The sequence below is a fragment of the Schistocerca cancellata genome, chromosome 4, assembly GCF_023864275.1.
Source record: "Schistocerca cancellata isolate TAMUIC-IGC-003103 chromosome 4, iqSchCanc2.1, whole genome shotgun sequence".
Classification (NCBI taxonomy): Eukaryota; Metazoa; Arthropoda; class Insecta; order Orthoptera; family Acrididae; genus Schistocerca; species Schistocerca cancellata.
The window spans coordinates 539885293-539900937 of record NC_064629.1 but is presented as its reverse complement, the minus strand read 5'-3'; the positions used below and the strand labels follow the sequence as shown (position 1 = coordinate 539900937).

The 15645-nt window shown below is 43.6% G+C and overlaps 1 protein-coding gene across 1 annotated transcript in view; it reads left to right on the top strand.

The window, feature by feature from the left end:
* LOC126185121 (protein purity of essence) overlaps positions 1–15645 on the top strand; it is a 321301-nt gene that overhangs the window by 110546 nt on the left and 195110 nt on the right. Inside the window, 4 exon segments of the mRNA XM_049927939.1 lie at positions 1464–1610; positions 5633–5837; positions 6023–6200; positions 8153–8275. Of these exon segments, the coding sequence (XP_049783896.1) occupies positions 1464–1610; positions 5633–5837; positions 6023–6200; positions 8153–8275 (653 nt within the window).

Below are 15645 nucleotides of genomic sequence, written 5' to 3'. Positions count from 1 at the left end.
AACCGTCTTTTTAAGCCCATCTTGTTCATCATCATCATCATCATCATCATCATCATCATCATCATCATCATTTAAGACTGATTATGCCTTTCAGCGTTCAGTCTGGAGCATAGCCCCCCTTATACAGTTCCTCCATGATCCCCTATTCAGTGCTAACATTGGTGCCTCTTCTGATGTTAAACCTATTACTTCAAAATCATTCTTAACTGAATCCAGGTACCTTCTCCTCAGTCTGCCCCGACTCCTCCTACCCTCTACTGCTGAATCCATGAGTCTCTTGGGTAACCTTGCTTCTCCCATGCGTGTAACATGACCCCACCACCTAAGCCTGTTCGCCCTGACTGCTACATCTATAGAGTTCATTCCCAGTTTTTCTTTGATTTCCTCATTGTGGACACCCTCCTGCCATTGTTCCCATCTACTAGTACCTGCAATCATCCTAGCTACTTTCATATCCGTAACCTCAACCTTGTTGTTAAGGTAACCTGAATCCACCCAGCTTTCGCTCCCATACAACAAAGTTGGTCGAATGATTGAACGGTGCACAGATAACTTAGTCTTGGTACTGACTTCCTTCTTGCAGAAGAGAGTAGATCGTAGCTGAGCGCTCACTGCATTAGCTTTGCTACACCTCGCTTCCAGTTCTTTCACTATGTTGCCATCCTGTGAGAATATGCATCCTAAGTACTTGAAACCGTCCACCTGTTCTAACTTTGTTCCTCCTATTTGGCACTCAATCCATTTATATTTCTTTCCCACTGACATTACTTTCGTTTTGGAGATGCTAATCTTCGTACCATAGTCCTTACATTTCTGATCTAGCTCTGAAATATTACTTTGCAAACTTGCAATCGAGCTAAAATTTAACATAGGGTTCCATAAAAAGAAAAAAAAAAGGAAAGATCACCTCATATCTTTGTAATAAAAATAACACAAACATGAAATGTGATTTATTCGAGTAACCCCTGTCCTGCAATTCACAGTCCAAACGGCATCTTTATATCCATTATGGTCGGGGAGATAAAAGGGGTGTTATGACTTAGCTGCCTCACCCTGTATATAAAAGAAAATGGGGGAGGGGGGGGGGGGGAGGGAGGAGAGATGGAAAACATGATCTGACATATTGTTATAATGTAATGGAGTTATTGTAAAATTATAGATGAGATAGCACAATGTTATTCAGTGCATAAAAAGTAGCAATTATGATATGACTTAGGTAAACACTTAAAGATATGTTATCCAATCATCTGAATTCCAGGCTTTAATGTCTTAATTGATTTAGTGTCTTTTTTAACAAATTTTGTACTCTTAACTGTAAAATTATTTTGCTGTAAGTGTGGACAGAAATATTGAGTCACACATCAATTTGGAATAAACTGTCCTTGTTTTGAAGTGTAGTTGGAAATTGATTAATTGATTGACTTGTTGCAGCTAAAAAAATTTGGGACTATGTTTTTTTCTAGTTACGGGAAGCTAAAAGACATTTACAATTGGAGTGATGACACTGAAGAATTGGTAACCAGTGCCACGGCCCATCCACAAGCTGCAGCAGCAACTGATGGAGATGATAGTGGTATTGATGTACCACAGAATCTGTCATGCCTTGAAAAGTAAGTATTTTGGTCTCTCTCTCTCTCTCTCTCTCTCTCTCTCTCTGTGTGTGTGTGTGTGTGTGTGTGTGTGTGTGTGTGTGTGTCTTTCTCCCTCCCTGTGTGTGAGTGTGTGTGTGTGTGGGGGGGGGGGGGGGGGGGGGGGGGGGGCAGTTTAAATTTATGTCAAATAGTAACATCTGTAGTGCCTTGACGGTGTAAAAAAAAGTCTTAATGTCAGTGCAGTTCAGAGAAATGGCCATTTGTCACATATTTTGAATCTCAAACTCACCCATCAAAACCTATACATGAACCCACTATGTATGCATAATGTCGTTTGTGCAGAACCGTCTTAGTGAGAGTCTTACTGACATTGGTCCTGTGTTTTCAACTTCACATCTCTCTGTATTGGAATAGCTGTCATCTTCCTCAGGTATTTTGACATTTGTGCAAGATAAATGCCTCCTCTAGAGTGTTCCATGTCATCACAGTCTTCATCGGTTTACGTCTAAGTATTTTCTAATGTCATTTCCAATCTTTTATCATTGGGAGTTGAACAATGAACTTTCTTGATCTAGCTACTACCCATTTATCTGGTTAAATGTCCTGCACCCACCTTCCATTTCATTTTCTCTTTGTTCTTAAGTCTTCCACCCCAGGCTGTTTCTTGATAAATTTCTTTTGCTCTCTCTCCTAGTAATTCCCAACATGGATCTCCCTATTACTCAGTGAGCCTCCCCCCCCCCCCCCCCCTTTAAAATTGTTCCCAAATTAAAAGGCTGTGTACCACTACTGTAAGTCAAAATTGATAATACAAGATGATTATAAACTTTCCTTTTCAAATACGAGGGCAGTTCAATAAGTAATGCAACACATTTTTTTTCTGAAACAGGGGTTGTTTTATTCAGCATTGAAATACACCAGGTTATTCCCCAATCTTTTAGCACACAACACTATTTTTCAACGTAATCTCCATTCAATGCTACGGCCTTACGCCACCTTGAAATGAGGGCCTGTATGCCTGCACGGTACTATTCCACTGGTCGATGTCGGAGCCAACGTCGTACTGCATCAATAACTTCTTCGTCATCCGTGTAGTGCCTCCCACGGATTGCGTCCTTCATTGGGCCAAACATATGGAAATCCGACGGTGCGAGATCGGGGCTGTAGGGTGCATGAGGAAGAACAGTCCACTGAAGTTTTGTGAGCCCCTCTCGGGTGCGAAGACTTGTGTGAGGTCTTGCGTTGTCATGAAGAAGGAGAAGTTTGTTCAGATTTTTGTGCCTACGAACACGCTGAAGTCGTTTCTTCAATTTCTGAAGAGTAGCACAATACACTTCAGAGTTGATCGTTTGACCATGGGGAAGGACATCGAACAGAATAACCCCTTCAGCGCCCCAGAAGACTGTAACCATGACTTTACCGGCTGAGGGTATAGCTTTAAACTTTTTCTTGGTAGGGGAATGGGTGTGGCGCCACTCCATTGATTGCCGTTTTGTTTCAGGTTCGAAGTGATGAACCCATGTTTCATCGCCTGTAACAATCTTTGACAAGAAATTGTCACCCTCAGCCACATGACGAGCAAGCAATTCCGCACAGATGGTTGTCCTTTGCTCTTTATGGTGTTCGGTTAGACAACGAGGGACCCAGCGGGAACAAACCTTTGAATATCCCAACTGGTGAGCAATTGTGACAGCGCTACCAACAGAGATGTCAAGTTGAGCACTGAGTTGTTTGATGGTGATCCGTCGATCATCTCGAACGAGTGTGTTCGCACGCTCCGCCATTGCAGGAGTCACAGCTGTGCATGGCCGGCCCGCACGCGGGAGATCAGACAGTCTTGCTTGACCTTGCGGCGATGATGACGCACGCTTTGCCCAACGACTCACCGTGCTTTTGTCCACTGCCAGATCACCGTAGACATTCTGCAAGCGCCTATGAATATCTGAGATGCCCTGGTTTTCCGCCAAAAGAAACTCGATCACTGTCCGTTGTTTGCAACGCACATCCATTACAGACGCCATTTTAACAGCTCCGTACAGCGCTGCCACCTGTCGGAAGTCAATGAAACTATACGAGACGAAGCGGGAATGTTTGAAAATATTCCACAAGAAATTTCCGGTTTTTTCAACCAAAATTGGCCGAGAAAAAATATGTGTTGCATTACTTATTGAACTGCCCTCGTAAATCAGAAGTTTCATTTTTTATACACAATTTAGTTTTCAACGGAGGTTTAATGTAACCAAAGGACCGAAAAGCGATACAATAAAGGATCTGTTTGAAAAATTTCAATGGACTGGGAACGTGACGGATGAACGTGCTGGAAAGGTAGGGCGACTGCGTATGGCAACCACAGAGGGCAACGCGCAGCTAGTGCAGCAGGTGATCCAACAGCGGCCTCGGGTTTCCGTTCGCCGTGTTGCAGCTGCGGTCCAAATGACGCCAACGTCCACGTATCGTCTCATGCGCCAGAGTTTACACCTCTATCCATACAAAATTCAAACGCGGCAACCCCTCAGCGCCGCTACCATTGCTGCACAAGAGACATTCGCTAACGATATAGTGCACAGGATTGATGACGGCGATATGCATGTGGGCAGCATTTGGTTTACTGACGAAGCTTATTTTTACCTGGACGGCTTCATCAATAAACAGAACTGGCGCATATGGGGAACCGAAAAGCCCCATGTTGCAGTCCCATCGTCCCTGCATCCTCAAAAAGTACTGGTCTAGGCCGCCATTTCTTCCAAAGGAATCATTGGCCCATTTTTCAGATCCGAAACAATTACTGCATCACGCTATCTGGACATTCTTCATGAATTTGTGGCGGTACAAACTGCCTTAGACGACACTGCGAACACCTCGTGGTTTATGCAAGATGGTGCCCGGCCACATCGCACGGCCGACGTCTTTAATTTCCTGAATAAATATTTCAATGATCATGTGATTGCTTTGGGCTATCCGAAACATACAGGAGGCGGCGTGGATTGGCCTCCCTATTCGCCAGACATGAACCCCTGTGACTTCTTTCTGTGGGGACACTTGAAAGACCAGGTGTACCGCCAGAATCCAGAAACAATTGAACAGCTGAAGCAGTACATCTCATCTGCATGTGAAGCCATTCCGCCAGACACGTTGTCAAAGGTTTCGGGTAATTTCATTCAGAGACTACGCCATATTATTGCTACGCATGGTGGATATGTGGAAAATATCGTACTATAGAGTTTCCCAGACCGCAGCGCCATCTGTTGTTGAAAATTGTAACTACTGTAATTTCGAAAGTTTGTCTGCCTGAAAATGTACTGTTGTCCCAAGCATATTGCAACAAACGGTGTATTTCTATCGCTGCTCATTTAGTTTTTATTGCCGTTTCAAATATACCGGTCATTTTTGAAACACCTTGTATATGCCCTGTTTCTGAAGAGCTTCCACTAAAGGAGATCACACTGTCCAGTTTGTGTGCGTGTGTGTGTGTGGGGGGGGGGGGGGGGGGAGCTCTTTTCACTGAAGGCGTAAATGTTTTGTAGTCTTTTCACTATGCCTGTCTGCTACACAGTGCCTCCTCACTGTGGTTAGTAGCGATCTATCCTTTTCGTAATACTAAGTTCAATTAAGATGGATATCTTTGTGGCATTACATGAATCGTGGTATTAATCTGCATTTATAGCATCCTTTGTTGATTGATATTCTGGAATTCTATATGCTCGCAGAAGAAATGGTACTTAAAAAAATGGTCAATATCTACGTTTATTGTGAAAGAGGCAGAGCCTAAGCTCAGACAACGAATGAGTAAGGTCTTCATAAATTTTGTTTTCAGGGGAAGACTTGATGTCATGTGACTGATTGAATCAATAATAAAGTTAGTGTGCTCATGAGGGAATCAGTCTATTACAAATCTTTAACATATTGCAGCGTGTCAGCAACTGTGAAATGTACAGCAAATAAACAATGTTTTCAGCCTTCAGTTGCAACTGAAGGCTGAAAACATTGTTTATTTGCAATCAGTCTATTCTTAGATTTACTGTACTCTTTTTATTTTTCAGGGTCCTCTCTTCTGTATTGTCTGTTATTGACAACTTTTTTGGAGTTAACCTTCCAACTACAGATGATCTCCAGGTGTTCAAATCTCATGCTAAGGACCTTGTTACATTATTGTTATATATACCTGTTCCATCCTGTGTTGAGACTGCTGCAGAATCACTTCTGTCAACATTACATCCAACAAGGACTGCATATTTCAATTATAAAGTAAGTAAATTATATACTGTTACTGTTCATTTTATTGGTGATTAAAAGCAGACACCACATGTTTCACTTCACTACTCCCTCTCCTACTCTTCTACTACTTTTACCTTTGTCTCTCTTTTCCTGTTGTGTAAAATAACATGATTTGCTCTCTCTTTAATTTTGGAACTTGTTTTTCTTGTTTGCAGGACCATGTTCTTCTAGGCCATGTAAACACAGAGTTTGCACTTATGAGAGATCAACAAGATCCTAAGACCATAGATGCAGAGGCATTTTACCAACTAGTTATGACCATAAGAAGTATAGCTGTTGCAAGGCCCCACAATTTAGCAAAATTTGAGAAAATTGTAAATGAAGAACATCCACGTAAGTTGGTTTTTTCTTGACGGTGTACAGATTGTTCAATATATAACACAGTTTGATTTTTCAAACAACTTTTTTCCACCTGTATTGTAGGCATAATCCATTCTGCAGAAAAAATTTGCCCCAAGTAATGTATTTTGCGGATTATTTTGACTAATTGGATTTACTTGAGTTATGACACATTGTGAAATAACTTTTTAATGATTGATGCAGGTAAATAAAATGGTACTTTGCAACTATTTTAATTGTACGCTATTTTTGCCAGTTCCAGGGTGTTCAACACTAAAAAATGCAATTGGACAAAGGCTTCATGCTCTCCCTCTCCCTCCCTCTCTCCTCCCCCTCCCCCTCCCCCTCCCCCAGCCCTCTCCACACCCTCTTCTCCCCCTCTCCCCCACACCCTCTCCTCCCCCTCTCCCCCACACCCTCTCCTCCCCCTCTCCCCCACACCCTCTCCTCCCCCTCTCCCTCACACCCTCTCCTCCCCCTCTCCCCCACACCCTCTCCTCCCCCTCTCCCCCACACCCTCTCCTCCCCCTCTCCCCCACACCCTCTCCTCCCCCTCTCCCCCACACCCTCTCCTCCCACTCTCCCCCACACCCTCTCCTCCCACTCTCCTCCACACGTCTCCTCCCCCTCCCCCTCTCTCCCTCACACCATCTCCCCCTCCCCCTCTATCCCCCCGGCCATCTCCCCCCCGGCCATCTCCCCCCCGGCCATCTCCCCCCCGGCCATCTCCCCCCCGGCCATCTCCCCCCCGGCCATCTCCCCCCCGGCCATCTCCCCCCCGGCCATCTCCCCCCCGGCCATCTCCCCCCCGGCCATCTCCCCCCCGGCCATCTCCCCCCCGGCCATCTCCCCCCCGGCCATCTCCCCCCCCGGCCATCTCCCCCCCGGCCATCTCCCCCCCCGGCCATCTCCCCCCCCCGGCCATCTCCCCCCCCCGGCCATCTCCCCCCCCCGGCCATCCCCCCCCCGGCCATCTCCCCCCCCGGCCATCTCCCCCCCCGGCCATCTCCCCCCCGGCCATCTCCCCCCCCGGCCATCTCCCCCCCCGGCCATCTCCCCCCCGGCCATCTCCCCCCCGGCCATCTCCCCCCCGGCCATCTCCCCCCCCGGCCATCTCCCCCCCCCCGGCCATCTCCCCCCCCCCGGCCATCTCCCCCCCCCGGCCATCTCCCCCCCCGGCCATCTGGACATCTCCCCCCCCCCTCCCAATCGCCTGCATGGAGCAGTTAAGATGAAATGCATACTCTCATTGGTGCAGCAACACCTTGCACTGTGAGTTGTGCTATTCCCCACTACATAGAAATGGCATCAGTTGACTTCAGTTTGTTATAGTTCAGCTTGTTTGCATGAAATATTTATAATTTATATTCACAGATTTTCTTCGTAAATCAGTCTACCTATTAGTAGAAACCATATAAAAATCCTTACAGTAGTTCCTGAGATCAGTCCAAACATCCAGACAGATGCAGATGGCAAAATTAAATTCGTATTTGTTGAAGTGATTATTGAAACTACTTACCAGAATGGGACTTGAACCTGAGACTGTCCCCTTTAAGTGCCCTACTGTCTAAGCTATCAGAGCACAACTCATACCTGCCTTCACAACTTCACTTCTACTAGTACTTCCTCTTCTATCTTCCAAAATTCACAGAAGCTCTCCTGCGTGCCTTTTGGGAGTAGTTCTCATGGAAGAAAGAAACTGAGTCAGATGGGGCAGTAAAGTAAAATTAACAGAAAGAATCAAATGGACATCAGTCAAAATTAGCATACGTTCTTATTAAACACCCACATCTGCTGTGTGTGTGTGTGTGTGTGTGTGTGTGTGTGTGTGTGTGTGTGTGTGTGTGTGTGTGTGTGTGTGTGTGTGTGTGTGTGTGTGTGTGTTTTTATTTTTACTTGTATGATAAGTGCTGTCTTACATTCTAAATTACTTTCATTACTTCCAGCATCATGTCCAAGTGAAGCTGCAGAAAGAGCAAAACATTTTATAGTGAGAGTAGTCGAAACATTGTGGCGTATTCATTCAGCCCGGCCAGTGAATATGACATTAGCTCCAGTGTATATAATAGGTGAGAACAAGTTACTTTGTATTATTATGTAGTAGTCATATAACTTCTGAATAGATTTTGGTAAGGATGCTTTGATTTTGAAAAATAAGTTCTACTTTAATTCTGTATTTCATTTGTTACAGTGATACACATTTAGTTTGCAAGAATACTTGTGGCATTTAGTTTGTAAGAATACACATGGCACATATTTTTACTCACAAGAGAAGAGTACTGCATTTAATATAAATCTAGTTTTGATTATTGCTTGACTTAGTTGCTGAGTTTGTAGCCACATTTCTTAAGTAAGATTTTTAGAATGTTAATCATGTCATAGGTACTTTTCTGGTGTCTTGAACTTGCTCAATATGATCGTCATTGGCACCCCATATCAATTTTTTTAATATTCCTTCCAATAAATTTTAAAATTGTGATCTGTTTCCATGAGGTCTTAAATGGCATAACAAATTCTTTTTTTTAGCACAGAGTAAGTTAGTGAATTTGTTAAAGACACTGGATTCACATTCAGAAAAACAGCATTTCAAATCCTTGTCTGGCCATCTAAGTTGTGTGTTCCATGATTTCCCTAAACCATTTTAGCTTTGCGTTTCCCAGACAAGTTGAGTCTTGATCTGACACATGGTTTTAATTTACCAGTAAGTTTCGTATCAAAGCCCACTCCGTTGCAGAGTGAAAATTCATTCTGGGAACTTAGAACTGAATTGTTAATAATTTGTGAACTGTTGAAAGTAGTGTACATTCTTTTAAAATCCTTATGGAACCATATATTGTAGATTTGAAACTACTTTTTTTTCCACAGCAGAGCAAGATCTCAAACATATTACGTGTTCCATATGTTTTACAGTAATTTATATTTGATAATTTAGTATAAAATTTAGTCAAATTCCTTGAGGTAAAGAATTACCATCCCAACCTACATTGTTCAGCACATCATTAAATGCTGCTTTCAGGTCTGTGTTGAAAAGAAAAGTGGTTTGTACAGCACATAAATGAAAAGCACATAAATGAAAATTCCACCTTAGGGCTTGGTAGTTTAAATCCCCTTTGCCTCAGACATTCACTTATTTTACTGGAATGCGTAAAAAATGGGTGAAATCCTGATAGATTTGCCGCAAAAATATTTACTTTTGTAATTTTCTTACGAGCGTAGAGGAGGACTAGGTTCGACTGATGTGCGTAGCAGTGGATAAAAGAGCACAAGGATATGCTTGTTTAACAATAGAATGGACACCATTGTGCTGCAGCCTTCATTAGTTTTCATTACTAATTTGATTTATCAATATTCCAACTGCTTAGCACTTGCAACAAAACAATGGCATTGGCTTGTGCACTCTGACCTCTGGATACGTTACAAAACCTTAAGAATCTCTCTTGTATTTCATCTGATTCATTATTTGCAAAACAAAAAATTACACTCATTGTTACATCCATTGTTTAGTTAGCTTGTATTGATACAAAAGGACTATTTGTAACTTCAAATGAAGTTTGTTCTTCATCATCATCGATCGTACAAGCTATTGATGCTTTCTTTGACTCAGAGGAAGTGCCTTTAAATATTCCATCGGATGCTAAATGATCTTTCATTTATAGTTCTTTTTTTTGCCAAGAAATTTAGAAGTTCTGACTAATTTCCTTTATTTACTGACATCTCAGAGTCTTTGTGACCTCAAAGAGCCAATTCTTGCCATGCTAAGAAGCAGGTAGTCGAAATGTCTCTTCATTATATACTTTCGTTTCGATCAGCCTTTTCATTATGTTTCAAAGCTTACAGATGTGTCTCTTCTGAAGGAACATTGTCAATTCTTACTGTACCTAGCTGATTGTATTTAACAGCTGCTGTGGTATGTGAAGTGGAATATTCATAGCTTTTAGCTTTCGAAAGGAAATTGTGAAAATTCTTTTCGCCTACTTGCCACTTATGCCATTCAAAGCTGCCATTACCCATTCCAAATAGTACACAGTAAAAACAAAAAAGTTTTGTTCCTTACAAAGCTGCCACTTAATGATTGTTTAGAATTGTACCATTGTGTTTGGAAATGTCATACAAATTTTCCATCAGATGTTTTTAATAGACAAACTCGGTGTCTGCTTTCACTCTTTCACCAAGAGTTTATCATCCAAAGTAAGATGAGTGAAGAACACTGGGTGTTCAGTTAAAAAATTCAGTGGATCTTGTGATCCAGTTTGAGGTAGTCAGCAGTACCGTCCATTACAAGATAATGATTTAAAAATGTTAGACAATTTACAGTTTCCCTTCCGGCAACACAGTGACAAGACAAATTGATGATGATACCTCACACATGATAGGGCATACCAAAATATACTTCACTAATAGGTTAATTACTAACTACTAACTACATTGTAACTACAAAATTCATTAAACTTCCTGGCAGATTAAAACTGTGTGCCAGACCGAGACTCGAACTTGGACCTTTGCCTTTTGTGAGCAAGGGCTCTACCAACTGGGCTATCCAAGTGCAACTCATGACCCGTCCTCACAGCTTTACTTCTGTTAGTACCCCGTTTCCTACCTTGCAGACTTCACAGAAGCTCTCCTGCGAAACTTGCAGGACTAGGAATCCTGGAAGAAAGGGTATTCTAGAGACATGGCTTTGCCACAGCCTGGGGAATGTTTCCAGAATGAGATTTTCACTCTGTAGCAGTGTGTGCACTGATATGCTTGGGGTAAGGAAAAGGTCTCGAGTTTGACTCTTGGTCCAGCGTACAGTTTTAATCTGCCAGGAAGTTTCATATCAGTGCACAGTCTGCTGCAGAGTGCAAATCTTATTATGAGGAAATAATTCATGTTCAGTGTTTCAAAGCCCGTCTAGTACTTTTGATATGAAAACCTACAGACACGCTACAGAACTACCAACTTTTGAAATAAGTAAGGCCACTAAATTTTAATCTCAGGAACAGTGAAAATACATAAGCTATTTCCTATCATCTGGCAACAACATCCAGTGATGCACTCACATTTATTTTCTGTGGATTATGAATGTCTTCTTGTTCTTTGTGTCTTAAATAAAAACTTGAATTAAGAATTTTGAATTTTGCTCGGCTGGCTGCTAGAGTGATAGATGATGCAAAGTAGCACTGTCTGTCAGGGAACTGCTGAATGACTTGTCATTACACTGATGCATGTATCCACCTGCAGGCAAGAAGCAGAAACAAATCAAACACCAGCTTTTAAAAATCGTACCTAAGCTGTAGGAACCTCAGCCAGCCACAAGACAGAAACAAGCTTATGTCACTTGCTGGTAACATGCATGGGATTCCAAGCTGTTATTGGTTGCAGAGCTAGAGAAGTGATGCATTGTACTAGCGGGTACATGTACAAAGTTCAAATGTATACTGTTTGGAAACATTTACGAGGGCATGTGATCAAATTGGATTAAATTCAGTTTGAATGAATTACTTTGTAATTCTTTGGGTTAGCTCAGCCTTCAAACATTAATGGATGCTTTGCCACTGCAATTGGGGAGAGACCCGACAAACTTGTTGGCCAAGGTAGGGTTTGGCAAGCACAAAGTCAAGCAGTAGAAACTCTCACCGTGTGCGACAGGCATTATTTTGCTGAAATGAGAGCCCAGGAAGGCTTGCCATGAAGGGCAACAAAAAGGGGCATAGGATATTGTCAATGTACCACAGTGCTTTAAGGGTGCTGTGGCTGACAACCAAAAGAATACTGCTATGGAAAGAAATGGAATCCCAGACAAGATCCCTCTTTGAATTGAGCCACAATGACCATCGAAGATGTGTCTGGAGATGAATCGAACAGCGTTAGGATACCGACTTCACTTTTGCCCTCCATACAGCCCAACAACCAGAGGTGATACTCTGGGCTGCCATTTCTTTTCATACGAGGACCGATTTGGTTACAGTACAGCGGCATGTCAATGATATTCTATGCCTTGTTTTGTTGCCCTTCATGGCAAGCCATCTTGGGCTTACTGCACACGCACACGGTGAGAGTTTCTACCACTTGTCTTCGTCCTTGCTAAACTCTACCTTGTCCAGCAAGGTCAATGGATTTCTCCCCAACTGAGAATGTTTGGAGCATTACAGGCAGGGCCCTCCACCCAGTTCAAGGTTTTGATGATCTAAGATTCCAATTGGACAGAATTTGGCATGACATCCCTCAGGAGGACATCCACTGACTCCATTAATCAATGGCAACCCTTACAACTGCTTGCACAAGAGCCAGAGGTGGACCAACATGTTATCTCCTTGTTCAGTTTGTGAAGCTCTTTTTGTTGAATAAATAATCCAATTTTTCTGAAATTTTAATCCTTTCTTTGTCTGTAAATGTACATCACATTTACTGATTTCCATCCCATTCAGCAATTCAGATAATTCCTTCGTGATGTGGCAGCATCTTGGCCAACCCCCTCCACCACTACCTTCAGAGTGTATTATGCAGTGGGGTAATCGACAAGACTGATATTGTGTATCACACAACAGAATTTTTTTCTTTAAGTTAGAGAATCTACACTCCTGGAAATGGAAAAAAGAACACATTGACACCGGTGTGTCAGACCCACCATACTTGCTCCGGACACTACGAGAGGGCTGTACAAGCAATGATCACACGCACGGCACAGCGGACACACCAGGAACCGCGGTGTTGGCCGTTGAATGGCGCTAGCTGCGCAGCATTTGTGCACCGCCGCCGTCAGTGTCAGCCAGTTTGCCGTGGCATACGGAGCTCCATCGCAGTCTTTAACACTGGTAGCATGCCGCGACAGCGTGGACGTGAACCGTATGTGCAGTTGACGGACTTTGAGCGAGGGCGTATAGTGGGCATGCGGGAGGCCGGGTGGACGTACCGCCGAATTGCTCAACACGTGGGGCGTGAGATCTCCACAGTACATCAATGTTGTCGCCAGTGGTCGGCGGAAGGTGCACGTGCCCGTCGACCTGGGACCGGACCGCAGCGACGCACGGATGCACGCCAAGACCGTAGGATCCTACGCAGTGCCGTAGGGGACCGCACCCCCACTTCCCAGCAAATTAGGGACACTGTTGCTCCTGGGGTATCGGCGAGGACCATTCGCAACCGTCTCCATGAAGCTGGGCTACGGTCCCGCACACCGTTAGGCCGTCTTCCGCTCACGCCCCAACATCGTGCAGCCCGCCTCCAGTGGTGTCGCGACAGGCGTGAATGGAGGGACGAATGGAGACGTGTCATCTTCAGCGATGAGAGTCGCTTCTGCCTTGGTGCCAATGATGGTCGTATGCGTGTTTGGCGCCGTGCAGGTGAGCGCCACAATCAGGACTGCATACGACCGAGGCACACAGGGCCAACACCCGGCATCATGGTGTGGGGAGCGATCTCCTACACTGGCTGTTCACCACTGGTGATCGTCGAGGGGACACTGAATAGTGCACGGTACATCCAAACCGTCATTGAACCCATCGTTCTACCATTCCTAGACCGGCAAGGAAACTTGCTGTTCCAACAGGACAATGCACGTCCGCATGTATCCCGTGCCACCCAACGTGCTCTAGAAGGTGTAAGTCAACTACCCTGGCCAGCAAGATCTCCGGATCTGTCCCCCATTGAGCATGTTTGGGACTGGATGAAACGTCGTCTCACGCGGTCTGCACGTCCAGCACGAACGCTGGTCCAACTGAGGCGCCAGGTGGAAATGGCATGGCAAGCCGTTCCACAGGACTACATCCAGCATCTCTACGATCGTCTCCATGGGAGAATAGCAGCCTGCATTGCTGCGAAAGGTGGATATACACTGTACTAGTGCCAACATTGTGCATGCTCTGTTGCCTGTGTCTATGTGCCTGTGGTTCTGTCAGTGTGATCATGTGATGTATATGACCCCAGGAATGTGTCAATAAAGTTTCCCCTTCCTGGGACAATGAATTCACCGTGTTCTTATTTAAATTTCCAGGAGTGTATTTTCATGTGAAACTCACAATCTGTTTCCACATGAAAGTCACCATAGTTAGTCATTACTAGAGACCGGATTATATGCATTTGCATGTTCATTTGCATATTTTGCTCCTTTTCATTGGTTATTGAACATTTCAGCTAAAAACTAGTGAAGATGCATATTTTCACTCTATGTTTAAAATATTTTAAAAATTTAGTCAGGCAGTCTCTAGCTCAATCTAGTTTTGATGTCTCGCAGATTGACCGCGACCTAAAACGGCGTGCAATCGCTAACTGAGAGGCCACTGTGTAGCGAAATTATTACAGAAGAGGAACAGGAAGACAGAGTCAACACTCCTGTGCCTGCGCCCCCAGTTGATCGCCTCCACTGTTATATTGTATGCGTCGGCAACAATTAAACTATGCAAGTTTTCAGTTGCATGTCCATTGTTTCAGTTGAGCTTTCTATTTACTTGTACACAGTTGAACGTGTTTACAACATTTAGTGTGTGACATGTTGTGTGCCGTGCTGTGAGAAAAATGAAACATTATTCTGTGGGAAGTTGACCGTCTTGGAACATTTACAAATGACAGAATTGTTTTATATTGTCGAGTTTGCGAGAAAAGCATTTCGTGCAAAAAAAAAAAAAAAAAAAATGTTTCAATAGACCAGCATGTCAAGACAAGTCCTCATATCACAGGAATGTAGAAGAAAGGATCACAATAACAACTTATGACAACAGCAAGTTGCAGTAGCAGGGGTCTGTCCAAAGGTAACCAAAAAAATCGGTTTAACATGTATCTATGTGAAGCAGTATTCCTCTTCACAAATTTACAAACCCTATCCTCAAAGGCTTCCTGCATAAATATTGCTTAAATCAAAATATACCAGATCAGTCAACATGTGTAAAAATTGCATACCAGCAATTTACATAAATGTTCTGGAAGAAATACGCAATAACTCAAGGACAGCATGATTTGGATTTCTGTTGATGAAACTTCAGGCACTTGTGGCCATTACGTTCTGAATTTAATTGTTGGTGTTTTAAAAGAAGAGACTTCTTTCTCCCATTTAGTGGCCTGCAAAGAACTTGAAAAAGTAAATCATTCTGCGATCGCCAGATTTGTGAATGAGGGTATTAGAAAAATATTTCCAGAATCTTTTGCAGATGAAAGGGTGTTCGTGTTTATTTCAGATGCTGTTCCCTATACGATCAAAGCAGGAAAAGCCTCCCCTCCCCCGAGTATTTTATCCCAATTTGATTCATGTGACATGACATGCTTTGCTCGTGGAGTACATCACCTTGCTGAAGAAGCACGTTCCATGTTTGTGAATGTAAATAAACTGATTTCATCCACAAAGAAAGTGTTTCTAAAGGTTCCTGCTCGCATCAAGACCTACAAAGAAAAACTTTACCTCCCGAACCAGCGGTAATTCAAAATTGGGGTATGTGGGTCAAAGCTGTGTTGTTTTACAGTGAAC